Raw genomic sequence first — 27,764 nt, 5'->3', positions numbered from 1 at the left:
CAATATCCTTCCATTCAGTTGAAACCGTTCATGGTTTCGACACATACATCAGATCTTCTCCCAACCTTCTCTCCTCTAAGACCTGCCCTAGCTTCTGCAGTCATATGTGAAACCCAAAGTTCTGGAGTAACTCAGGGGGTCAGAACCCTTCTTCAGAAGCGTCACAACCCAAACATTGGTGCGCATTGCCTCCAGAAGTGCTGCCTGACCCGCTGAGTTACTCCAGCACTTAGTGTTTTACTCACGATCCAAGCATTTGCAGTTCCTTGTGTCTCCATGAAAGTGAAGCTTCTCCTCTCTGGTTCCATTCTAGGTATTGCCCTTCTGACTCTCTCCAAAGCTTTTGACATTCTTCCCGATTTGGAGTCCAGACTCAATTCAATACTCCATCTGAGACTCAACCAGTGAATTATCAAGTTTCTCTGATTTGTAATCTATTCCTCTCTGTGTAAAACAATAAATCACATGCACTCATTTGCCTGCTGAAATTAGGATAGGTATACGTGGCAGTTTAATGTCTGGGGCTGATCATTACGGATGAAGTGTCAAACTGAAAACCCCTCTTTCATTTCCTGCGTGTCTCGGGAATCCCCTGGTTTTACTGCAGCTTTTCAGTCATTGTCATTTTTTGTCAACTTTGCTTGCTTGTGTAGCCTGATAAGTAACATCGCACGTTTTCTTCAAATAACCTCCGTTCTTCTAACTTTCAATCTCCTGTGACATATGCAAAGACTGATGAGGTAATAACCCACCCATCTCCCTCAAGTAGTTATTGACCTGTGACATAATTTCATCGGTTTTAGGGGCAGAATTAGGCCATTCGGCCCATCAAGTCTACTCCGCCATTCAATCATGGCTGATCTATCTCTCCCTCCAAATCCCATTCTCCTGCCTTCTCCCCATAACCCCTGACACCCGCACTAATCAAGAATCTGTCAATCTCTGCATTATAAATATCCAATGATTCCTCAACACCCGTCTGAGGCAATGAATTCCACAGATTCACCACCCTCTGACTAAAGAAATTCCTCATCTCCTTTCTAAGGGCACGTTCTTTTATGTGAAGGCTGTGCTCTCTAATCCTAGGCCACCTACATTTATCTCTCTTACTTTAAGTCAGTGCCTTTGAACTCATAAAACATAAATCAGAACCAATGAATTAAAATACATTTAAATCCACGGCATAAATATTTGATTTAGCCAGACCTGTGCTGTAACCTGTGTTGTGCACATTAAAATGTAATTTAGTATCTAACTACTCCATAGAAATAAGCCTCTTAAGTTTATGAACTACTCAATAGATGTCTAGTTCAAGCCAGACTTTGCACAGTAAAGAACAGTGAAATGAAGAAGAAAATGATAAGACACAAAATATCCCTCTTGTGCATAAGGAATAAATCATTTAGGATTGTCAAATAATTTTTAGCATGGAGACGAGCTCTTGTCCATGCTGACCTATCTGCCCATCTACACTAATCCCATCTGCCCATTTTTGGACCATATCCTTCTGTGGCTCATCTATTTAAGTGCCTGGATAAATTTAAAGTTCATATGTAAGTTTTGAATAGAATATTCATTAAAGGCCAAAAACCTCAACACAAGACGTGCTTGTACCACATATGTAATTCAAGTACAAATAATCTAGTGAGATAATGATATGCTTGAGAGACCTGAGCAAAATTCAGTGTTGGCTCAGTCTTCACTTGAACATAAGCTGAGGCTTCCATTTCTACACTGGCGGATCACTTATACTACAAGCTGATTAATGTACGAATGAAACTCGCAATACACCTTAAATCTAAGTCATGGCATAAAAGCTCACAAGTTGGGTATTTTATTTTTATAACATGACTTGCAGGACAGATTTCATAAATCCTTACATCTATTTCCTGCAGAATCACACGTGGCTCTAAATTTCACTCAGGGGAAAATGTGAGTTCTGTTCATCTTAAACTCGGCTCAAAGCAGCGCAAGTGCACAAATGCAGCGATAGCTAAACTAGATAGTGTGTGATAATATCCACACACTGCAATATCATGACATCCCTTATAAATTATAATAATGGAATGGAACAGGGCAAAAATTATTTCATACAGTTAAAACAAGGGTTACATTTAATTGTTCAGCCATGGGATCAAAGGGATTCATTCGGGTACATTGCGTGGTTGTAAGGAGGGGGGGAAATAAGAACACTTAAAAGAGGCGCAGGGGATCGATCGCTGGTTATACGCTTGTGAATTCTGACAGCATCAAGCCATGCAATTCTGCTGCAGACTCATGCAAAGGCTGGTTCAGATGAGTTAGTTGTGACATACAAGTGGCAACTGAAGTAGTTGCAGAGTTAGCTGAAGTGCTAGAGGGGAGGTTGTTTCTAGGGCTTACCCTAAATTCCCCCTCACACTTAGCCAAAAGAGACTCATTCTTGTCAAACAGCTGCAAGAATACAACACAGGCATCCAAAAGGAAAAGAAGACATTAATAGAAAAATTGTTCAGAATTCTGAAAACAATAACGAGAGGAAGTCCACTGAAAAGTAAAAATTATATCAATAACACCAAGCTGAAATGTAAAAACACGCAAGAAACCAACATTCCATTTAGATACGAAACATATAAACTAGTAAAATTAAAATGACATTATGAAATGCAATAACTCCAAGAAAAAAGTATATTATACATGTAAAAGCCTACATGTAATGTTTTCAGCTATTAAAAGATACATATTTTCTAAATTATCCTTTGACGTTAAAGGCTGTATGCAAATGTTTCTGAGCTTTGTGAATCATTCAACTTATGGCGTATCTGGTAGAGCTGCTGCCTCTCAGCACCAGAGACCCGCGTTCCATCCTAACTTCGAGTTCTGCCTGTATGGAGTTTGCACATTCACCCTGATATCGCGTGGGTTTCCTCCGGGTGCATCCGGTTTCCTTCTACATCCCAAAGACGTGCGGGTTTGTAGGTTAATTGGAGTCTGCAAATTGTCCCGAGTGTGCAGGGAGTGGGAAAGTGGGATAACATTGAGCTAGTGTGAACACATGATCGATAGTTGGGCCAAAGGTTATCAGAAATGCCGTCAATACTTCCACATATCTAACTTGTTTTGATGGGTGAAAGTGAGCAAACTGATTTTCAAAAGAATTAAATGCATTTTTCAAATGTTATACTTTGGTGAGACTTTGTATTACTTTTGCGGAATAATGCAACCTATCTGCTTAGTTTGTTCGGCAGTATAGCTACTGTTTGCTGTTTTGAAGAAGAGCCGGCCCCAGGTAATAAACGAGTTCTCATTTTAAAGGCATCCATAAGCTGCTTTTATCTGTAAGTCAGAAAATTCCCCAAAACGCACAATATGGTAACAATACCACCACAGTATCGTGGTGAATAGCACCTAAAAGCACGTGAAAAGTGATAAGAAAGGACAATTACTGAAAGTGGAAAGCAAGAGGAAACATATGTATATATGTCCAACTTTTGAAATGAATAATATTAAGGGAGTTTGTTAGTATTTGGGGTGTCAATGTATCGTATGGGAGGGGCATTCCCAATCTCGTTGTACCCCTGTACAACGACAATAAAGATATATTGCATTGTATTGAATTGTATTGTATATTCGCATATTCGTTTGGATATTCGGGGCGTCGCAGTGGTGCAACCGTAGAGTTGCTGCCTTACAGCAACGAAGGACCTGGGTTCGATCCTGACTATGGATGCTGTCTGGACGGAGTTTGCACGTTCTTCCTGTTACCATGTAGGTTTTTCCGGGTGCTCCAGTTTCCTCCCACACTCCAAAGACGTACAGGTCTGTAGGTTAATTGGCTTTGGTAAAATTGTAAACTGTCCCCAGTGTGTGTAGTGCTAGTGTATGGGGTAGGCGTTAGTCGGCATGGACTCAGTGGTCCGAAGGGCCTTTTACCACGCTATCTCTAAAGTCTAAAGTCCAATAAGTTGGGAGTTTACACCTGCAGATTACCTGTACAGGAAATGAGGAAGATATATGAGCAAGATGCCTCCAGGAAAGTGCAACTGTAAAATACATTTAATCAGCTCCAAACCCAATTTGTATCTTGATGAGCTTCTGCATTTCACTAACATGATCAAAAAGAAAATGCACTCTGTGCAAGAAGTGGAAAGAAAAGTCATCAATTAAAAACTTTTAAGGACTACAGAAACCTTTGCATACAGCCTTTAAGATGATATTAAATCTAAATTAATAGTTAGTTAATTATGATCATACGTAAGACTTCAACAAAAATACAGTAAGACGAGATCAGTGAATGAGCACATTATACATTCAACTTGAGTGACTGTTCTTACACAAGGATGGCTATCAAAAACTGTGTCAATACTTCCACATATCTAACTTGTTTTGATTGGTGAAAGTGAGCAAACTGATTTTCAAAAGAGTGAAATAAATCTTTCAAATGTTCTACTCTGGTGAGGCTTTGTATTACTTGTGCAGAATAATGCAACCTTTCTGCTTAGTTTGTTGGGCAGCAGAGCTAGCAATATCGCCCCAAAAACGGCTTTAAAAAAAACTTTGTTATGTATTGGGAAAATTAACAAGATGAATGTAACATTTACAAAGCTGGTGGAACTGTTTAGCTTCAGAGGGACTCTAATTTATTGACCTCCCAATAAAGAGCAAAGCATTTCCTCTTGTCATAGTAAAGAAACGCCCTCATTTCCATTTATCGATTATATGGTCTACCATTATTATTATTATGGACCTCTTTATAATGGATGATATCGGACAGAGCATTCCAACAGTAATGAGACACCACTGTCTCTTTAAGGACACAGGCTGCTAGTTACACTGAGGGAGGCCATTGAAATTGACAAGCAATTGCTTCGATCGACACTTGTGCAATGATACTCTATTAACCAATGTAGCAAACACCCTTTAGTAATTTTAGCTTGCAGTGACAAAAATACATTTTTATCTGTTAAAAACAACTGAATGTGAAAACGACTCGTTGTTTCACCGAGTAACTGCTAGGTGGTTGGAGGGAACCCTTTACTTGGTTATAGCGGACAATTGGCAATAACGGACACCCCCCCCCACTATGTGTAGGAAGGGACTGCAGATGCTGGTTGGCACTGTAGACACCAAATGCTGGAGTAACTCAGTGGGCCAGGCAGCATCTCTGGAGAAAAGGAACAGGTGATGTTTCGGATCGAGACCCCTTTTCAGACTCAGACTGAAGAAGGGTCTCGACCCGAAATGTCACCTATTCCTTTTCCCCAGAGATGCTGAATTCCTCCCCACCCCCCCCCCCCCCCCTCCCCAATGGTCCTTTATAATGAGGGTTATCTGTACTAACAAACTCCCAATATTTAAAATGATAAGCTGCATTCCAGTATAAAATGTGCATCTAGTCTGACTGAGCACTGCCGTAAATTAATGTTATATCTTTTAGATGTTAACAGACCATGGACTTAGTGCATAAATGCATTGAAGGTATTGTTACTAATAATAATTTCAAAAATAAGGCGTTTTAAAAAATAATCTCATCCAAATAATTTTAAAGTATTATACCTGCTCACAATTTGCATTATTGATAAATGTTTTCAAGTAGATTGCTATCAATCGGGTACATTGACTAAAATAATGCTCAGTCCTATGAATGCGGTTTCACTTGATACTTCAAAGCAGGTTACCAGTATATCTGTTTCTCCTCATGCTTCAAGGTAGAGGAAATACATATTTCATGATCATCAATAATAATGGAGAGAAGCAAATCATTTCTCTTCGAAGTCACAAAGCAATGGGATGAGAATTGGAACCATCAGCTGTGGCTGGATTTGCAACCATTTCAGGTGACAAATAAATAGCAGGGGAAAGAATTGTCACCAGGGTTGTTAAAAAGCAGCAGTCTATCAGCCAATTAAAGAAAGCTGGTGCTTTCCTTCATGTTATTATATCTCAATTTGTTAGACTTTGCACAAAATGATTTCTGCGCAGTAAGTACTTTATTCAGATGGACATCAATCATTATTGCTCATCTGTGCTGCTTTCTTAGCCATTGGAGAGAGCTATTTATTAGGTGTGGCAGCGTAGTTGTGAATTCACTGGGCAGTTACCTAATGCAGACCCAGTGTGCTGGAATCTCTGTAAATAGGCCCTTCAAAAGGTTGCATGGAGCAACAGTGAACTGTGGCGCAGGGTAATTGGGCTTGCATTTGGAAGTTTTTTTTTCTCTAAGCATTAAGTCCTCTTGCAGAATTCCAAAATTTAGTATTGACGTATTCTAGTCTTGTTTTGTGGAGAGATAATGATCAAAGAATTGGGAGGGACAATTACTGGATACGTAATGTAATATAAGGGTAATTATTCTGTAATGTAGCAATGGCTGCCTCGCCAACAGTCTGTCTGTCCCTTCCTTCTTTGTTTATTTTTTAGTACAGTATGTGTTAAATGTATGTTTTAGTGTTCTTTAGCTTGTTTTATGTGGGGGGTTGGGGGAAACTTTTTTTTAATCTCTTACCTTGATGAAGATGCGATTTTTTCTGTATCATATCTCTGTCCACACTGCGGCCTAACATTGAGCAGTTGGCGGCCTTTGCTGGAGACCGACTTCGGGAGCTCCAACCGCGGGAGCCTGCAGACTTTAACATCGTGGAGCTTGCGGTCCCTGGTTAGAGACCAACTTCGGGAGCTCTAAGCGGCAGGAGCTTCGACCGCCCCAACACGAGACCTTCAACCGCCCTGACACGTGAGCTTTGACCGCCGGCTGCAGGAGCTTCAATTGCCCCGACTGTGGATGGTTCGATTGCCCCGACCGCGGAAGAATAGGGAGGAAGTTTAGACTTTATTGCCTTCCATCACAGTGAGGAATGTGGGAAATCTACTATGGTGGATGTTTATGTTAACTTTTACATAGATGTGTGGCTTGTTGCTTTTTTTTTAGTATGGCTGTATGGTAATTCGAGTTTCACTGTCCCTTAATTGGTACATGTGACAATAAACTGAACTTTGAGCCTTTGGAATCATTTTCAAATCACCTTGAACACATTGAAATTAAAGGATCACTTCTTAAACCGTGAGAACTTCACTCTGTTTTAATTCATCTGAAGCCACTGCAAGTCCCTTGAATAATCCCGCTTTTTTCTTTGAACTAAATGTTCTTCATCACAAAATAACTCTGGTTCAAATCATGCATTTGAATTCTTGTTTAAATGTTCTACAACATGATATATTAGCAGCAGAACACTTGGAACTATGCTTTTGGAAATTAAAAAAAAATCAGTTTGTTTAAAACAACACCATACTGTCCTTAAATTATTATTTTTCTCCCAATTTCACACCTTGGGAGGTGACCATAAATGGTTTATGTGGTTGGCAGATTTCTAGAGTCTTGGTAGAGTAGTTTCAGTCAGTGACTGCAAAACTCATTGTAGGAACAAAGGTTGTCGAACAGTAGGGACTAGGGTAGGGACCTATTATGGATCTTGCATGGTGGGCTGTCTGAGGACATGGACTGGTTGATTTCAATGTTATCAGGCTGCATCCACCAGCAAATTTCACCAGTGATCTAATCACCAGATTAACCAGTAGGTTGCAGTAATGTTTATAGATGTAGAAACCCCCCAAGCTTTAGGTAAAAAAGGCAAGTTTAGTTCAGTAAAAGAAAATGGAGAAAAATAATAATTGGTAGGGTATTCACATTTGAATTCCTTAAGGGCATTAAAGGTTACGGGGAGAAGGCAGGAGAATGAGGTGATAGGGAAAAATAGATCAGCCAGGATTGAATGGCAGAGCAGACTCAATGGGCTGAATGGCCTAATTCAGCTCCTATGTCTAATGATCTTATGAATTCCCAGCCAACTAATTGCTTTTAGAATAGAAGATTCCTGTAAGATTGTTCACTGATTGTACCCTACAAGTATTTTGCCTTAAACGCCTTTGTTTCAGATTTTGTGACTAATCGCAGTAAATGTCTTGGAATGCTTTCCTCTAAGAAACAGAAATTGAAACAAATGTAGTCTCACTCATATCCTGAACAACACTGAAATCAGGATGCAATGGGTTATGTAAACAGTCACAAAGTTTGCCAGTGTAGCAAATACAAAGTGTTGATTTAAGGGAAGGAACCCACTGATTTTACCCAGTCTGATTGCTTTAGTTTAGTTTGGAAAAACAACATGGAAGCAGGTCCTTCAGTCCACTGAGTCCAAGGAGACCATTACTTCTCGTTCTATGATACACTAGTACTAGAGTTGCCAACTGTCCTGTATTATCCGGGACATCCCGTATATTGGGCTAAATTGATATGTCCCGTACGGGACTGCCTTTGTCCCCTATTAGGCCCGGGGAGCACTGTAAGCCAGGACACTCTAGGCCCGGGGAGCACTGTAGGCCAGGACACTCTAGGCCCGGACACTGCTGTAGGTCCGGACACTGTAGGCCCGGGGACTGCTGTAAGCCCGGGCGCCACCTAACAGAGGTTGCGTAGCAACCCACCCCTCCCCCCCTCCCCCCAGCCCGGGCGGCAGCTATTGGTGAAGTGGGAGCATGTGCCGCTGGCTGGGTGAGGTCACGTGGGGCGCGGGGCGATGACATCACCGTTGTCCCTTATTTGGGAGTGAGAAAGTTGGCAACCCTAACTAGTACACTGGTGCTATATTATCCTACTTTAGCATCCTGCATACGAGGGGCAATTTGCAGAAGCCAATTAACCTACAATATCTGCATATCTTTGGAATGTGGGAGGAAACGGGAGCACCTGGAGAAAATCTATGTGGTCACAGGGAGAATGTCCAAACTCCCCACAGACAGCACCCGCAGTCAGAATCGAGCCTGGTCTCTTGCGCAATGAGGCAGTAGCTCTCCCGCTGTGCCACCCTAATTATTTGAGACTCTATTCATATGCCAACACGATAAACCTTGACCTGTAATCAGCAAGTGCCCAGCCAGTTACTCAGTTGTAGACAACTGTGAACATGGTTTTTATGTTTCAAGAAGGTTTCCCCACCATAACCTTCTCAGGGCAACTAAAACCATGCAATATCACCACATTTTGTGATTGATTTTTTTAAAAAAAAGAACCTTTCATATCCTTTTCACTTGAAAATAACGTCAACTTCTAAAAAAACTTTGAACCGCTACAATTTTTTCAAATACTTTTTCCAAACAAGAATTCAAATTCATTTCACTGATCTTATAATTCCAAATGAATATTTTATACAAGCATGAATTCATTGATTTAGAATTCAGTGAAGTTAGCATGCATGGGGTTACTCCGCGGAGATTGCTAAATCAATGCCAGTACATACCTGTAGACATGCTTTCTCCAGCAGACAGGTTGTCTAATATAGAATGGTCCAAGGGTTGAGGGCTGGAGCCAGATAGGCCCGAAGTTGGAGGTTGCGGAGGTGGAAGTGTGGGCCTTTGTCTCGGCTTCAGTACGGGCCGAGATTTGGTTAAAGTGCTTGTTTGGGGGGGAGGGGAAGACAGGGAGGGAGCGGCAGGGGGAGTCTGGCTTGGCGGCAAGGTGTAAGCTTGGGGGTAGTTTGCAGCGTATGGTGAAGGAGTGCTGGGAGGGGTGGGGGACAGGCTCGCGGGGGAAGGCTGACTCGTCGTCTGCTCAAAGGGGATTTTGGGCGGCAACGGCCCGGCCTTCTTTGCAGCTGTGGAGAGAAGAAAAATCAGACCCCGTCAGTGATAAAGACTCTGATTGAATAATGTACCATTTGAGAAAATAGGTTTACATCTAAATCAAACAAAATAGAGCCATAGAGTCATGCAACACGGAAACAGGCCCATCAGTCTAAAGAAGGGTCTCAACCCGAAACGTCACCCATTCCTTCTCTCCAGAGATGCTGCCTGTCCCGCTGAGCTACTCCAGCATTTTGTATCTGTCTACCTTCAGCCCAACCTGCCCACGTAAAATTCAAAATAAACTTTATTCAGGATTAAAAATGTATACAAACCAAAAATTGTGCAAACTTCCTCCAACATTCTCCGCAGTTATGCACACGTTAGCATTATATTTTGTGGTGTTCCCAAAAATGATAATTATACCAGGGCACCCTTGCCACTCATGTGGCTCCCTGGCGTGATATCCCTTCCCTCGTTTGAGGGGCGTCTCCACCACACCCTGCCCCTCCCCCCCCCCCACAATGTCCAACAGGGGACTGACCCTAGACTGTGGTCCTCCCCCACAGAGCCTTGGCGTTGGCTGCACCAAGCTTCAGTGAGTCCCTCAGCACGTACTCCCCCAGTCTGGAGCGGGCCAGTCTGCAACATTCCTCGATGGACAGCTCACTCCGCTGGGAGGTCAACAAAGCTTGGGCAGAGCAAAGAGCGTCTTTCACCGAGTTGATGACCTTCCAGCAGCACCTGATGTCTGTCTCTGAATGCTTCCCTGGGAACAGCTTGTAAATCAGAGTCCTCTGTTACAGAGCTGTTCGGCATAAACCGTGACAGGGACCCTTGTAAACCCCTCCAGACTCTCTTTGCAAATCCACACTCTGTGAAGAGGTGGGCAACCGTCTCCTCTCCATAGCAGCCGTCCCGAGGGCAGCGTGCGCTGGTAGTGAGGTTCTGGCGGTGCAGGAAGGATCTGACTTGGATGGCTCCCCTCACCCCCTGCCAAGCCAGGTCTTGGTGCTTGTTGGTGAGTTCTGGCGATGAGGCATTTTGCCAGAGAAGCTGGGCAGTCTGCTCTGGGAACCACGCCACAGGATCCATGGAGTCATTTCCCTGCAGTGCCTGCAGGACGTTCCGTGCTGACCACTGCCCGATGGACTTGTGGCCAAAGGTGTTGGGCCAGAAGAACCTTTCCATGAGCGACAGATGGTGCGGCAATGTCGAGCTGACTGGCACATTGCGCGGCATCTGCGCCAGGCCCATCCTTCGCAACACCGGGGACAGGTAGAACCTCAGCAGGTAGTGGCACTTGGTGCCCACGTGCCTTGGCTCTACGCTCCGCCTGATGCAGCCACACACGAAGGTGGCCATCAGGATGAGGGCGACGTTGGGCACGCTTTTACCCCCGTTGTCTGCCGACTTGTGCATTGTGGCCCGTCGCACCCGGTCCATCGTCGACCCCCAGATGAAGCGGAAGACGGCCCGGGTGATCCCCTTGGCGTAGGAGGGAGGGACGGGCCACACTTGCGCCAAGTACAGCAGCCCCGAGAGCACCTCACACCTGATGACCAGATTTTTCCCTGTGAAGGAGAGGGAGCGCTGCTTCCACAGCTCCAGCTTCTTCCCCACCTTGGCTATCCGCTCCAGCCAATTCTTGTTACACGCCTCAGCCTTCCCGAACCAGATCCCCAGCAATAGTCAATAGTCGTTTATTTGTCACATACACATAAATGTGCAGTGAAATGAAACATTACCCGCAGTTCAACAATAGGACCAATAAGAATAATCAATAAAAATGCAATAACACATACAATCATAAACTAACACCAAACAAAAGAAACATCCATCACAGTGAGTCTCCTCCAGTCCCCTCCTCACTGTGATGGAAGGCCAGAATGTCTTTCTCTCTTCTCTGCCGTCTTCTCCCGCGGTCAGGCTGTTGATGTTGCCACGTCGGGGCGGTCGGGGCTCCCGACATTGAAGTGCCGCGCCGGACGGTGAAAGGTCCGCGGCGGGCCGACCCAAGCCCCGCGATTCGGGGCGGGCGAAGACGCTGTCGCTGCCGGAGGTCCCGATGTGGGGCCTGCGGGATTCCGACGTCCTCGCGGCCCGCGCCGGAGCCTCCGGAGACGAGTCGCAGCCGCTCCCGCAGCATCCGAAGGCGGCCAGCGCCATAGGTGGTGAGTCCGGGCCGCGGGCTCTGCGAACCAGAGCCCAGGTGGTCCCAGGTGCATGGCCGGTGGTAGGCCGCAACGGGAACGGAGACACGACACAGAAACAAAGGTCGCGTCTCCGTTTGGGAGAGAGAATGTTACAGTTTCCGTTCACTCCCCCCCCCCACATAACATACAAACACTACACCATATTAAAACTACAATTCAGACAAAAACAACAAAAAACACAAAAGACAAACGGACTGCAGGCAAGCCGCAGCTGCAAGGGCAGCGCTGGCTCCTCCTGGCACCTTCAAGAAGTCAGGCTTGATGGTGAAGGGGATGGAAGATCGGTCGGGCCAGTTGCCAAAGAGCACGGCCTCGCTCTTCCTGCGGTTTACCATGGCCCCCGTGGCCGACTCAAACTGGTCGCAGACGCTGATCAGTCTGCGGACCGACGCTGGATCCGAGCAGAAGACGGCGACATCGTCCATGTACAGGGAGGCCTTGACCTGAGTGCCCCCACTGCCTGGCAATGTCACTCCTCTTATGTTCACGTCCTTCCTGATGGACTCGGCAAAGGGCTCAATACAACAGACGAACAAGACAGGGGAGAGAGGGCAACCCTGCCTGACTCCAGACCTGACGGGGAAGCTGTCCGATTCCCACCCATTGATTTGGACTGCACTACAGATATCGGTGTAGAGCAGTTGGATCCAATTCCTGATTTCCTCCCCAAAGCCCATTTTGGAGAGCACGCCCCTCGTGTACGTACATGAGGGACATGCTCTCTTTACCACAAGCTGATGGTTTACTAACCATTCAAAAACACGAGGCAAGTGCCTACCTTTCCGCAAGGTGTGGGGACTCTGTTGACTCGACAGTTGACCCGTGGCGATGTTTTGCTGCAAGCTGCTGGAGGACGTCACGTGGTCGGAAACAGGTCTCCCTTTCTGTCCAATCACGGGCGAGAGTTCCTTGCCCTTCATCGCACTGAGGAGGGAGAGTTGAGGATTACTTGTGCACGGGGCCACATATTCACTCAGCGTCCACATGTAAAAATAAATACACCAGATGCACACACAGATCTACCAGACTCGGTTTAACTAACTTATAGAACATGCATGCTACACACACACACACACACACACACATGGTAGCCTTATGCAATATTTATTAATCCTCCGTTACTCTCCCTCATCCTACTAGTGATGTTACGTTGCTTTAACTAGAGTACCCTTTGCATGGAGGCATGAATTTGGAATATTTACCTAGTCAGCCTGGTTCCTTTGTCTCTGCCACTGCCACAGCCGACCCATGGGGTAGAGGCTGACATGGAAGGGTTGGAAGGGGTAGAGTAAGGGTCGTGCTTGGTTAGGAGGAGAGGGGTGTTGACGTAGACAGGGGAGATATTAGTTTCGGATGCATGCGAGTCAGTGAAGGGGCCTGGTTTAGGGAGGTGGAGGGAGCATGGCTTGGGGTTAGAGTTGATGTCAAGTTGCTGCAGGGAGGGAGGGTGGGTGAGTAAGGTTGGGCTGTATTCCAGCCACCTCTGAGGGGAGGAGGCTTGGGGTACAACCTCTGGCCGAGCAGACAGCTGAGCCTTGTGGTAGAAATGGTGGGCATGCTGGAGGCAAGGGTGCGGGCAAGATCTGTAATCTTCTGTGCAAGGGTAGGAGTAACAAGAATCCGACCAATCGGAAGACAACTCGTCAGTGCTGTAAACATCAAGAGAGCAACAATATTTGTCGGGGAGGAGGTACAAAAGAAAATAGGGAGGGGGAGAAAAACAAAAATCAACAGAGAAAAAAAAAATACATGGTTTAGTAACTTGGACACGGTTTGACAGCATACATTAGACATTTGCATTGCGCAACAAAGCAGGGCCAGTAAGGTGAGTGGGTGACTACACAACACACAGTGGACACCAAGAACTGAACAGCGCCATGCTGAACGTGAAACGTGTTGTAAAACTTTGCTAATCTTGTGCGTCAGGAGCTAAAATACAGAGTGCACATGCATTCACTGCACTTCAAATCAAAGCCACAGTGACACAGTTATGCTCCCTCAAAACCCTTTTGACTCTAATTTTACTGCAATGTGTGGTGGCATGGTGGCACAGCTGGGTATCACCATATGATAAAAACAAACTGGGAAAGTGGAGACAGCGTTATTGTTCACCTTTTTAAATTGAGATTTAAATCAGATTTAGTCAATTCCTTAATTAATTATCAGCTTGGATGGATAATATAAAGTGCCAACATAGCATAGGACGGTTTAAGCAGCCAATCATCCTTCTAACTTATAATTCTTGATGGTAACTCGAGAGTTCAGAAGTCCTGTATCTGAGTCTTTGTTGTTGTGCAGCTCGCAAATTGTCGCCACAGAAAGGCACCATTTAAAAAAAGTTAAGAGTATTTGAGCATCGGCGATAAGCATGATTGCACATTAGGTATCTGACTTTTGCCATTCATAAAATTACTTGAAGTTTGACTTATGCAATCACAGTAATGGGATGAGGCTCCGATCATGATTATTGAAAGCTTTTCATTATATTGCAAAATAAATAACGCTGTTGCTGTAAAAATTTACGTCTCAAGCAGAGAGTAGAATAGGCACTGCAATGCAATATCTGCTCAGTGAGTTGTACAGTACATACCCAAAGAGACTAGATGGAGCTAACTTGTCCACTGTGGCTTTCCACTCTCTGCTGTGAGTGCCTAATATCTATAATTATTTTTATCTTCAGATTTTTTCTAAAGCTTTATCAGGTTGAGAAAAGTCAAAGAAACAAAAATGATTAGATTTCTGCATATGTGACAATGACGCATATCAAGTGGAAACATGATTGAGTGATGTGTATAGTTTCAGGGGCCGCAAATTGCCGTGCGGATAATTGAAAGTTAATTTAAAAGTTGTTTATAAAAAAGGAAACAATAATGTTTTTGTGTTATTTTGGGAAAATTACTGAAGCATTTGAAGAACCTGTCAGATGGTTCTTAAATACTCTGCTCCCTTCAATCATATGTGCTTCCAGTTCAGTAAAACATGGTCATTTGGTGAAATGAACAGAACTGTGTTGATTCATAAGGTCATAGGTGATAGGAGTAGTATTAGGCCATTCGGCCCATCAAGTCTACTCCACCATTCAGTCATGGCTGATCTATCCCTTCTCCCTAGCCCCATTCCCCTGCCTTCTCCCCATAACCTCTGACACCGGTACTAATGATATTTACTGGTAGTTTAGTCTCACAGCTTCACCTCAGATTTGAAGCTATAATAATAGAAACAAACTTTTCCGATTAAAAGTTAAGTTGTTTTGTCAGTTAAGCCACTTCGATATATCCGACCCTCAGACAAAGCTATCCATGAATGCCTCAGAAAAACTTTCTGACTGTTTGGGTACAATTCAATTCTGAATGAAATAAAGTAATTTTACATTCCTTCATTGACACTTTGAGTAGCACTTTACGAGCAAAACTACAAATGTGCCCTCTGTTTCATTTCAAAATAGAATGCCACAAAGCAGCCTAAAAACAAAAGCATCCAACACTGGTCGTTGAAGTGAGCTATTATGCCCCTGGTGTGCAGGCTTGAATGCAAAAATCTAAATTAGTATCTGCAGTTCTTTTCAATTTAAAATCTAAAGTAGCCGGATAACTCTTGTGTTTATGCACACCGAGTGCCGTCCGGTGGTAATAAGACAGAACTGCAATGAAAAGCTCAAAATATTAATTGTTATATTATGTCTTTGCAAATCTTTTAAAGATGATCTGAAAATCTATTTTCCAGGGGTATAATAGATTAAATAGTGACTGCATTTCTTTGGCAGCTGAACCTGAGTGGCAGCACATTTTTCCTCTGGAGACGTTTATTTTTTGGAATACAGTAATGTGAACATTAGGAAGCTCGTAGTGCAGTATGTTTAGTTTAGTTTAGAGATACAGCATGGAAACAGGCCCCTCGGCCCACCATGTCCACACTGACGATCGAACACCCATTCACACTAGTTCTACTTTATCCTACTTTATCCACTCCCTACACATTAGGGACAATTTACAATTAACCTACGATCCAGCACATCTTTGGGATATGAGAGGAAAACAGAGGACTCGAGGATACCCACGTGGTCACAGGGAGAACGTGCAAACTCCACGCACGGACAACACCTGAGATCAGGATCAAACACGGGTCTACAGTCATAAGGTCATGTGATAGGAGTAGAATTAGGTCATTCGGCCAATCAAGTCTACCCTGCCATTCAATCATGGCTGATCCATCTCTCCCTCCTAACCCCATTCTCCTGCCTTCTCCCCATAACCTCTGACACCTGTACTAATCAAGAATCTGTCTATCTCTGCCTTAAAAATATTCACTGACTGGGCCTCCACAGCCTTCTGTGGCAAAGAATTTCACAGATTCACCACCCTCTGACTGAAGACTACAGTGTTGTAAGGCAGCAGCAGTACCTGCTGTGCCACTGTGCGCCCAGCTGAAGAAGGGACCCGAACTGAAACAATATCTGTCCATTACCCCTGCAGATGCTGCCTGACCCGCTGAGTTACAAAACCGCCGTGGTTTTGCTTGGTATAATATGTCCTTCAGCATTCCCTCGAACTGTTCTGTTACTTATTTTGATCTTGAATAATTTGTATTTCATATCCATGAATGTTTCTTGTTTAGTAGGTGCACATCCGAGTGTTGAAAATTTAAACACAGTCTCCGTACGTTTTAGAGTCATGGGGTCATACCCCTTCGGCCCAACTCATCTAGATTTTAGATTTTAGAGATACAGCGCGGAAACAGGCCCTTCGGCCCATCGAGTCCGTGCCGCCCAGCGATCCCCGCACATTAACACTATCCTACACACACTAGGGACAATTTTTACATTGACCCAGTCAATTAACCTACATACCTGTACGTCTTTGGAGTGTGGGAGGAAACTGAAGATCTCGGAGAAAACCCACGCAGGTCACGGGGAGAACGTACAAACTCCGTACAGACGGCACCCGTAGTCAGGATCGAACCTGAGTCTCCGGCGCTGCATTATCTGTAAGGCAGCAATCTACCGCTGCGCCACCGTGCCGCCCACTCCTATCTATGCTGGCCAAGATGCCCCATCTAAGCTAGTCCCATCTGCCTGTGCTTGGCTCATATCTCACTACAGAGAGAGAATGGCACTGCCCTCTGTTCCTTCCTGACACCACCAATGGTCTTAATTTAAGCTTCTGTCCCTTCAATGGACCTTCTGAGCAAATAAATATTTTTTGCCTAATTTTTTCAAATCCATTGATTATCACATCAACCTCAATTAGAAGGTCCAATCTTTCCCCATTCAAGAAAACGTGTCTACTTTCATAAGACTGTATTTATAACTAATCACTTTCAGGCTCCATGAGAGTCTGGTGTATCAACTTTCCACTCTCTACAAAGGTGACAGTGCCTTCCTGATGTCTGATGAAAGGTGTGCTTGAGATGCAGTCTACGCCAAAGTTAAAAAGACTGCAGCATATCGTCCCCTTGTATTTCAGCATCCTTGAAATGAAAGCAAACATTCCATTGGAAGAAAGTTCAGTTTTAGTTTCGTTTGGAGACACAGTGCGGAAACAGACCCTTTGGCCCAGAGTTCACACCAACGCCCGTTCACCAAGCCTCTCCTCCACACACTAGGACCAATTTACATTCATACCAAGTCAATTAGCCTACAAACCTGTACGCCTTTAGAGTGCGGGAAGAAATACCGGAGAAAACCCATGCAGGTCACGGGGAGAATGTGCAAACTCCGTACAGACAGCACCCGTGGTCAGGATGGAACTCTGGCGCGGTAAGGCAGCAACTCTACCACTGCTCCACCAGTAAAGATTAGAGGGGAGATGAGGAACTTGTCTTTCATCTAGATGGTGACAGAAATTTGGAACTTTGTCTTAGAGGATGGTGAAATTAGAAAGCCTCGTCATGTCTCTGAAGTTTCTTGATACGTGAGGAGCCATGGGTCAGCTGCTAGAGGGTGGGATTAGGTTGTGTAGCACCAGCACAGACACAATGGGCTGAATGGCCACTTCTCAATGTTCTATGATTCCGCACAATGGCCCTATCCCATTATTCTCATACCCGTCCACTTGATTTCTGTAAACACAAAGTGCTGGAGGAACTCAAGTTAGAAATTTTCACATTGGTTTCAACCAGCATTGTAGACATAATTCAGATTGCTAAATTAAGACTGGATATTGAGCTTATGATTACTGTAGAAGCAGAAATATCAATGAGTTAAATGTAAAAAAAACGTTTACTCCTCCACAATTCCTGGCATCCCACCATCGGGAAACAAAACCCTTCTTTCAGTTCCACAGTGAAGATCACAAAATGGAACTCCGCCGGGCCACAGGTTTCCCTGCTCACAGTGTTTCATGTTAGTTCCACACTATTTTGTCTCAATTTATACCTTCTACTTTGCAGTTTTAAAAGGTTACACACCTGGATAAACTGTCTGAATCTCTGAAGAATGGTCCAGATCCAAAACGTTGCCTATCCATTCCTGCCAGAGATGCTGCCTGACCTGCTGTGTTACTCCAGCACTTTTTGTTTTGCTCAAGATTCTAGCATCTGCAGTTCCTTGCCCCTCATTATAATTTACTCGTATTGAAACATTGTACTTCATTGCACAAGATGTAAGTGCATTACTGCTTCTCAACTATCTGACCTTAATCTTATTTACCCATATGCAATCTTCTTATTCAAATAATTCAAAATATAAAGGACTTTCGTTTTTTTTAACATTTAGCTCATTGATATTTCTGCTTCTACAGTAATCATAAGCTCAATATCCAGTCTTAATTTAGCAATCTGAATTATGTCTACAATGCTGGTTGAAACCAATGTGAAAATTTCAAACTTGAGTTCCTCCAGCACTTTGTGTTTGGCTTCGGGTTCCAGCAAATGCAGTTCCTTGTGTCCCGAGATCAACTGTCCATTTCCTTAATCAAATATGTGCCAGGGTCATACAAACATAGAGCAAATAGGTGCAGGAGTAGGCCATTCGGCCCTTCGAGCCAGCACCACTATTCAATACGATCATGGATGATCATCCAAAATCAGTACCCCGTTCCAGCTTTTTCCCCATATCCCTTGTTTTCCCTTAGCCCGAAGAGCTAAATCTAACTCTCTCTTTCAATCAAATGGCAGAGCAGATTCGACAGGCCGAATGGCTTAATTCTGCTCCTATATTCTATGATCTTACGACCTTCTCGGGCAATTTTGCGTTCCATGAGGCACTGCCGATCTCTGTACCGCCACCCTGAACAACAGTCACTATTCAAGGGATGTTACCTTCTTGTCAAACATATGCCACTGTACATTTTGCCTTCACAATGCCAAAGGATGAGGTTGGAGAAATTTTAGGGCCACAATGGATTTGGTAGTTTGTGCAGCTAATGCCCAAGAGGAATGTGCACTGGTTTCTGATTCAGCTCTCTGACTGCATGTGCTACAAGCTGGGGTGACAGTGAAGCGGAATTGCGGGAGCGGGGAGCGGGGGAGGGGTGGAGGGGGTGGTGTGGGGGTGGGTAGGTGGGGGGGGGGGGGGGGGGGGGAGAGGATGGAAGGAAAGCTCCGGAAGCTTGCTGAAACAGACAGGGCGGCGGGCCCAGGCTCTTACCTTGCTTGTTCAGCCCCTGTGAGTGGGCCGCTAGGTGGAGGAGTGGGGGAGGGAGAGGTGGAACTTTCTACAGGCTGCTCGGGGATTGGCGACTGAGACGTGGCGGCAGGTTCGGCGGGCGGAGGAGGGGGCTGCGTGCCAGGTGGGGCGGAGGATGGCTGTCGGACAACGGAGGAGCCCCTACGTGCCACCCAGGAGGTGTCCATCACCCTCACACCCATGCTACAGGAACACAGAGACACCATCAAGACTGTATAGAGGCGAAAGCTAGGCTTCAAAAAATAAATCATTCTACAGGAAGATACCGAAGAGATCACTTCAAAGTACATTCAACTAACGCCAAGGGACAGCATTAACATATCACTTATATTCCTGAAATGCAACATAATAATCTAGTGTGTGCACAACAAATAATATCGGATTCATAAACGTTTGCAGAGAATATTACATGCAACTATTGTTTCAAGTCAGCTCAAAAGTCTAAAGTCTAAAGAATCACTGTAATCAAAGTTGAATTACAGATATGTAAACCATCTCAAGTGAATGCAAAACTCAATGTTATATCCAAAATATATCACGGCTGTTAGCTTGTATGCTTTTGCAAAAATTACATTGATGTAATATGATAACAATTGCAAAATTAATTGAAAATAGTATAATTATTACACCTTTTCACGCCTAATGTCCACAGGGATTATGCACACACACACACATTATTACGATTTTTCTGGGAATTTAGCAAAATCTTATTATACAGCATACAAAATACAGCAAAATCTTATTATCAGCAAATTAAAATCTTATGTTGAGGCAATTAACATTTAAAAATATAAAGGACTTTAGTTTTTTTTTACATTTGACATTGACATTTCAGCTTCTACAATAATCATAGGCTCAATATCCAGTCTTAATTTAGCTTTCTGCATTATGTTTAAAATGTTGATTCTCTTGGCCAACTAAGGATGGGTAATAAATGATAAGCACCCAGATCACCAAAAATTGATTTTGATAGACTTGTTACCCTTGCAGCATGGATAATACCGGCATGTTAAACTGGCAATCTTGCTTCCTTTTTGTATAAAAAGGATTGTATTACACCTGTAATATCTGGAATGAGTTGGAAAAAAAATGATGCCACACATACATACCTAATGCATATCCATACACGCATCTGCACACACATGCCTGTATACACAGGCTCATATATAATGTCCACGGACATTATATACGTACACACCATCTAAAACTGCTTTTGTCTGCACGTCCACATACATGTACACATCCGTACAGGTTCACCCCAACTGCACCGACAACACACAAATAGCACCCTGACACCATTCTGGTTGTGGTGAACATGATTTACTTTCCAGAACAAGTCACATTGTGTTTCAGCCCAGCTACAAGACAGGAGTTTATCAGCAGTGCTGACTGGTCAAATATGCCCAGCCCAGTAAAAAAGGAAGAAGCCTGTCCATTTAATTACTGCCTGATAGTCCTGCCAGATGCATCAAGTAAGTGATGGAAGGTATTGCCTAAAGTACCGTATTACTAAGTGCCACTTACCAATAATATGCTCATTGATGTTTATTTTGTTCAGTTATTTTGTTTATTCATTGTAAGTCTTAGAACAAACAGTGAAAAGGGATCTGAACTCCAGAAGTGAGCTGAGAGGGGCTGTTCTTGACGGCAATAGACAATAGACAATAGGTGCAGGAGGAGGCCATTCGGCCCTTCGAGCCAGCACCGCCATCCAATGTGATCATGGCTGATCATTCTCAATCAGTACCCCGTTCCTGCCTTCTCCCCATACTCCGCTATCCTTAAGAGCTCCATCTAGCTCTCTCTTGAATGCATTCAGAGAATTGGCCTCCACTGCCTTCTGAGGCAGGGAATTCCACAGCAAGGCAGCGTTTGATTGAGCATGTCTTGAAGGAACCAACAAAAAATTGAATTGTTTGGGAAACTCCTCAACATCTGAAGTCGTAACTCACAGATAGGGCAGCGATGGTTATAGGAGGACAATATCGCCTCACCATCAACAAGACCAAGTGGACTAGGCAACCATTTTGCCAATACACCTGCGCTCGGTCCGCCAAGGCCTGCTGGATCTCCCAGTTGCTAACCATTTTAACCCTGCTTCCCATTCCCAGACTGACCCTTCTGTCCTGGGATCCCTCCTTTGCCAGAGTGAGATCACACACAGATTGGAGGAACAGCATCCAATACAACCCAATGGTATGAACTTTGAATTCTCCAATTATAGGGAACGAACCAACACAGACCTCTCCCCTTCCACCTATATCTGTTCCTTTGACTTCACGTTTTGTGCCTGTTCGCTCTTTATTGCACACCTTTTTGTCTTTTATGTCTGGTCTTTGTCCACCTATCTGCCTATCAAATCCCCTCACTAATATCCTCCTGTTATGTGTCTAGCTTAGTCCTGCCCCCATTTCTTCCAGCTTTCTCCCTGCCACGACAATGAGTCTCCATTCTAATCATTGCTTATCCATGTTCTCCAGAGACGTTGCCAGGCCAGCACCTTGTGGTTTACTAACCCAGCGGGACAGGCAGCATCTATGGATGGAAGGAATGGGTGACGTTTCGGGTTGAGACACTTCTTCAGACCGAAGAAGGGCCTTGACCTGAAATGTCACCCATTCCTTCTCTCCAGAGATGCTCCCTGTCCCGCTGAGTTACTCCAGCTTTTTTGTGTCTATCTTCGGTTTAAACCAGCATCTGCAGTTCCTTCCTACACATGCTACAGTGCAGCACAGGAACAGGTCCTTCGGCCCACAATGTCCATGCCGAACATGACGCCAAATTAACCTATTTTCATCTGCCTGCACAAAATCCATACCCCTCCATTCCCTGAATATCTTTGTGCCTATCTAAAAGCCTACAAAACCCCATTATCTTATCCGCTTCAACCACCACCCCTGGCAACACGTTACAGGCACCCACCATTTTCTGTGTAAAAAACTTGCCCCGCAGATCTCCTTTAAACTTTGCTCCTCTCACCTCAAAGTTATGCCCTCTCGTCTTTGACACCCCCCCCCCCCCCCCTCGGGAAAAAGGTTCTGATTGTCTACTCTATGCCTCTTATCATTTTATACACATCTAACTAGTCTCCCCTCGGCTTCCCACGCTCCAGAGGAAACAATCCAAGATACAACACACATTTAATGGCACTCTGAGAGTATCTGCAGCTTGGAACACAATCTTTAATATTGAAATGTCACATTTTCAATGTGGCATTCGCACTCTGAACCTTGACCATGGTTCCCACAGTTTAATGCATGGACTAATTGTGCAGGTGGGTTATGGAGAAAGTAAAGGTTACTGCCACTCAGACTGGGAAAAATATTGCCACCAAATTTATCTAATTCCTGACATTTCATGCCCAGTTCAGTCCTTAAAATAGACTCACGTATAATATTGTAAAATTATATATATTTAAAACTTTCACATATAATGTTGCAAATGGCTAAGAAAGGTATAAGCTTTCATGTCTGAACTATCGCAAGTATTTCCATGTTCTCTCTGTGAATTGCCTATAGAGCTGGTGCATCATAATGATGAGAACTATATTCTGCACTTTGTTTTTTTCCCCTTTGCTCTGCCTATTGTACTTGAGTTTGGCTCAATTGTATTTATTTATAGTATTATCTGATTTGTTTGGATAGCATTGCAAAACAAAGGTTCGAATAGTGAAAGGCCTGGGTAGCGTGGATGTGGAGAGAATGTTTTCACTGGTGATAGAGTCAAGGACCAGAGGGCATAGCCTCAGAATAAAGGAGATGAGGAGGAATTTCGTTAGTCAGGGCGGCGAATCTGTGGAATTCTTTGACACAGACAGCTGTGGAGGTCAAATCAATGGATATTTTTAGGGTAGAGATTGACAGATTCTTGTTTAGAAAGGGTGTTGGACGTTATGGGGAGAAGGCAGAAGAATGGGGTTGAGAGGGAAAGATAGATCAGCCATGATTGAATGGTGGAGTAGATTTGATGAGCCAAACAGCCTCATTCTGCCCCTGTAACTTCTGAACTTTTTACTGTACCTCGGTACACGTGACAATAATAAACCTAAACCTATTGCTCCCCATGTCCCAGTCCAATCAGCTCATCCAAAGATCGTTACATGGATGTGGTGAATACTTCACACATGTACTGCATGCACAACCTGTGGTTATTTCTCATGACAGTATTTAGTATGTTCCCTCTGTTCACCCACATCCAGGTGACAGGTGATAACCTGTATTTGTGCGGATGGGAAATGAGAGTCTTGATTTGGTAACTACTGATTTATCCCACCGCAACCAGAGAGCAGCGCTGAACTACTATCTACCTCATTGGTGACCGTCGGACTATCCCTGATCGGACTTTGCTGGCTTTACCTTGCACTAAACGTTATTCTCTTACCATGTATCTGAACACTGTAAACGGCTCGATTTTAATCATGTATTGTCATTCTGCTAACTGGATAGCAAACAACAACAGATTTTCACTGTACATGTGACTATAAACTAAACTGAAACTCTAACTAGATATGCAGCATCAAAGTTCCAAACAACTTTACCTATTAGCCCAACTGGGAAATAAAGGATATAAAGCCCATTATCATAAAGAATGGAAGGTTACTGGCTTGTTGGTGGACTAAGGGATTATGTTCATCGTGACTGCACTGGGTACACGGTGAAACCTAGCTTGTATGCCTATTTCAGTACTTTATTAGAGAAACAGTTTACAAAGCTCCACCAACATAGTCACAGAAACATACAGCATGGAAACAGGTCCTTGGGCCCAACATATTCATGCTGACCAAGGTCCCTCATCTAAACTTGTCCCATTTTCCCGCGTTTGGCTCAAACCCCTCATAACCTTTCCTATCCACGCACCTGTCCAAGTGTCTTTTAAATGCTGTTATAGTACCGGCCTCAACTGCCTCCTCTCGCAGTGTTCACATCCAAAACAGTAGCTGCTCCAAACAAACATCACATCACTGTCTTCCATCGAGAGAAGGTCAAGAAACAATTGCCTATACCCTGCTACAGAACTAGTGCACTAGCAGCATATTCCAGTACTTTGGATTGGTTGTTATCTAACTGAATTCTCCATTTTTCACTAACACCCCACACCCTCATCCTTTTTCCCACCCCTCTCTGTGCTATGCCACACACCCATTTCCCCCACGATTCCACCTCTCTTTCCCAAACCACTCCCATCCCCTTCACCTTTCTTCCGGCTTTACATTTCACACATTTTCTTCCTTACCTGACACCCCTTTGTCTCCTTTTCATCTCTAGCCTTTCTCCACACATCTGCCTCCCCACCTGTATCCACTTATCACTTGCCAGGCTTTATCTCACCCTCAACTCTTTTCTAGTTTTCTCCCCTTACTACTACAATCAGTTTGAAGAAGGGTCCCATCACAAAATGTCGCCTGTCCTTTCCCTCTACAGATGCTGCCTCACCCTCTGAGTTACTCCAGTACTTTGTATTTTACTCAAAGTTCCAGCATCTGCAGTTTCTTACATCTGCGCCATCCAATGGTTTTTGCTTCTCAGTACTATTTCAATTCATAAAATGCACACACATGTAAAATCAACAACAGGTTACAAAGTCCAGTGCAAATATTCATATGTGAGAAATGGCAAATGTAAGTGTGTCCTACGTTCCGAGCTGTGACCCTCCATATCTTTTGAATCTTTCACCCCAAACCCTTCATGCTCGTCTTATTATCTAAAGCCAGCCATGCAGACATTATTGATACAGTACCTTTGTATTTTCCTAAGGCTGCATTAGCAGAAACAAAACAGTACTATTTAGAACATAACATAAAGGATTAAATGAATCAAAGAACAGTTATTGCAAAGGTTGCAGATTCCTGTTAAGACAAGTGCGTTTGACAAAAAAGTAATGATTTAGTAGGAGTGTTTACAAAAGGTTCACACTAAAGTGTCTGTAACACTTTAACCCGATGGTGAGGATATGTATGTACACATGTAGGGAAATAGCTCTGCATACTGTTAACCAAAGATACTTGAGGAGCAAGATAGACCACTCGACCCTAAAAACCTTAGTATGTCATGGCACCATTTTAGTAGGCAGAAACTTGCAGAAACATTTAAAAATAAAAGTAACAAAAATCTGTGAATTGATAGATGAGATATATTCTGCATTTTAATGGTATCATCACACATACTGTTCCCCCAAAACACTGATTACACTGCGAGAGGCATAGTGAATGGCGGGTTTTGCCTACTAAAATGGCGGGCGTTACGCTCCTTTGCGTACTACACTTCAGTATAGGCGATTTCAACGGAGTGGTCCATCTTGTTCCTCTAGTATCTTTGCTGTTAACTTTAGGAATTGGCTTCTGATAATTAGACTATTGATTGGGAAAACTCTACATTAGCACTCTGTGTGTGAAAACTAACATGCACATTGATGTATAATACTGGAACAAAAAAGACACAAAATGCTGGGGTAACACAGCGGGTCAGGCTACACTTTTAGAGAACATGGATAGGTGATATTTCAGGTAAGTGTCCTTCTTCAGTCTGAGGAAGGGTCCCGACCCGAAACATCACCAATCCATGTTCTCCAGAAATGCTGTCTGACCTGCTGAGATACTCCAGCACTTTGTGTCTTTTTTTGTAAACCAGCATCTGCAATTCCTGTCTCCATAATGCTGGAACAAGGCAGAAACTGACAGAAGATACTATAGGCTGACCTTTCTTGGTCTAAAGTAACAGAGTTAAGAGTTTTTAAAATGGGTGCGGAGGAGTCAACTCGGACATGGCATGGTAAATCAAAATATCATTATTATCCTTTGAGTCCTCAGGACACCACGTTGAATCAATTTAGAAGTGCAGTCATTGATATAAGCCAGTTCGGTATTACAACTGCGCATGCATGAGTTTGCCCAGGTCATGGGTCATTCGGGATAAACATTCTCGCCAGCTGAGCTACTGTGTGTACACATTACAAACGATAATGGTTTTGACCTGAGTTTCATATGTATTTCCCAGTTTTGCTTCTTCGAGGTAAGAAAATACTGCTTTCAAAACTATTAACTAGGTGTATTTATGGTTCATTTGTACAAAACGATGTTGATTTTGGTGGTTTTATTGGCTTTTCCTTGGGGTGGGCGGTCATCTGATACACACATTGGTAGGAAGAGTGGACTTTTGAACAGTTGATCCTGGAGATTGCATAATGGCGGATAGAGGATTTCCCATTCAAGAAGACTTGATGTATCGCCAAGCCTATTTAGAGATTCCCCCTCCCAGCGGTGGTTATCAGCAAATGACCAAAGAAAAAGTACACAAAACCAAGAAGGTTGCCAATGTCCGCATTCATGTTGAACGGACCATAGGTCGTCCAAAGTGGTTTGACATCCTGAGAAACACTTTACACATCACTTTAGTTCTGCATATTGATGATATTTTCATTGTCTGCGCAGCATTATGTAATTTACTGCCTCCATTGGTGTGTAAATGACATGTTTTTGCCCTTGTAGATCATTTTGATCAGAATTTCAACTTTATGTTCAACCAGATTTGATATCAACTGAAATCCAGAACTTGGCGAGTTTGGAACATTTGAGTTCAACCAGAGCTTTACATCTCTTACATCGTACTTATTTTTGCAAAACAGTTTTGTTATCACCATGTAAAACACATTTATTGTGTTTAATTCACAGTAAACAAACTGGTGGATTTTTCCCTGAGAGAATGACAGCACTGAACTATACATTTAGTTTGTGAAGGCCCAGTGTAGTTGCATTTGCAGAAACAATTTTAAGAGAATTTGTTTTTTCAAGCCACAATGACTATTTACTAATAGTTATACTGTATGTGTGTCTGGATTATTCCAGGATGCATGTCCAGATCTTGTTTTGCATACCTGCTGTGTAGTTTTTAATAATTCTTCATGTGCCAGATTGGGATTAAATGTTGGGGAAAATCATAGTGCTTTGCAATTGCCAATAATTGATTAAAAAAACATGCTAGATGAATATTTAGGAGGTGGCATGTCATGGTTGTTGTACACACGATAGAGGGTTGTTTGTTAGAATGGGGGGGGGGGGGGGGATGTGGGGATTACTTCTCCATCATTCTTACAGATATTCAAGTGAAAGAACATATAACTCTCCCATCACATTCGGTATATTTCCTCGTAGTTCAATACAATACACATCTCACTCAGTGAATGCACGGAAGTTCATACAACTCTTCATTTCTTTCATTTCGTTTAATCATTTATCAACCATTGTTTCAGTGTACATTAGCCATTAAGTTACATGTATATGTGGTCGCACATATGCACAGTACTTATGTCAAGTTGCATCTCAAAACTACAAATTG

General features: G+C 43.5%; 1 protein-coding gene across 11 annotated transcripts in view; it reads right to left on the bottom strand.

Annotated features, from left to right (window-relative positions):
* LOC144594466 (rho GTPase-activating protein 44-like) overlaps positions 1 to 27,764 on the bottom strand; it is a 261,024-nt gene that overhangs the window by 2,541 nt on the left and 230,719 nt on the right. For 3 of the 11 annotated variants that reach the window (XM_078400964.1, XM_078400965.1, XM_078400967.1), the window contains 5 exons: positions 25,171 to 25,188; positions 19,396 to 19,617; positions 13,013 to 13,459; positions 12,589 to 12,734; positions 9,273 to 9,626 (listed from right to left, as the gene is read on the bottom strand). In XM_078400964.1, coding sequence (XP_078257090.1) covers positions 9,273 to 9,626; positions 12,589 to 12,734; positions 13,013 to 13,459; positions 19,396 to 19,617; positions 25,171 to 25,188 — 1,187 coding nt within the window. Of the gene's footprint in view, positions 1 to 2,382; positions 2,434 to 9,272; positions 9,627 to 12,588; positions 12,735 to 13,012; positions 13,460 to 19,395; positions 19,618 to 25,170; positions 25,189 to 27,764 lie in introns of all 11 variants that reach the window. The other 8 variants (XM_078400970.1, XM_078400971.1, XM_078400973.1 and 5 more) reach the window with 6 other exon arrangements.

Source organism: Rhinoraja longicauda, chromosome 6 (genome assembly GCF_053455715.1).
Source record: "Rhinoraja longicauda isolate Sanriku21f chromosome 6, sRhiLon1.1, whole genome shotgun sequence".
Taxonomy (NCBI): Eukaryota; Metazoa; Chordata; class Chondrichthyes; order Rajiformes; family Arhynchobatidae; genus Rhinoraja; species Rhinoraja longicauda.
The sequence above is the reverse complement of the archived record's forward strand: the minus strand, read 5'-3'. Positions and strand labels throughout refer to the sequence as shown.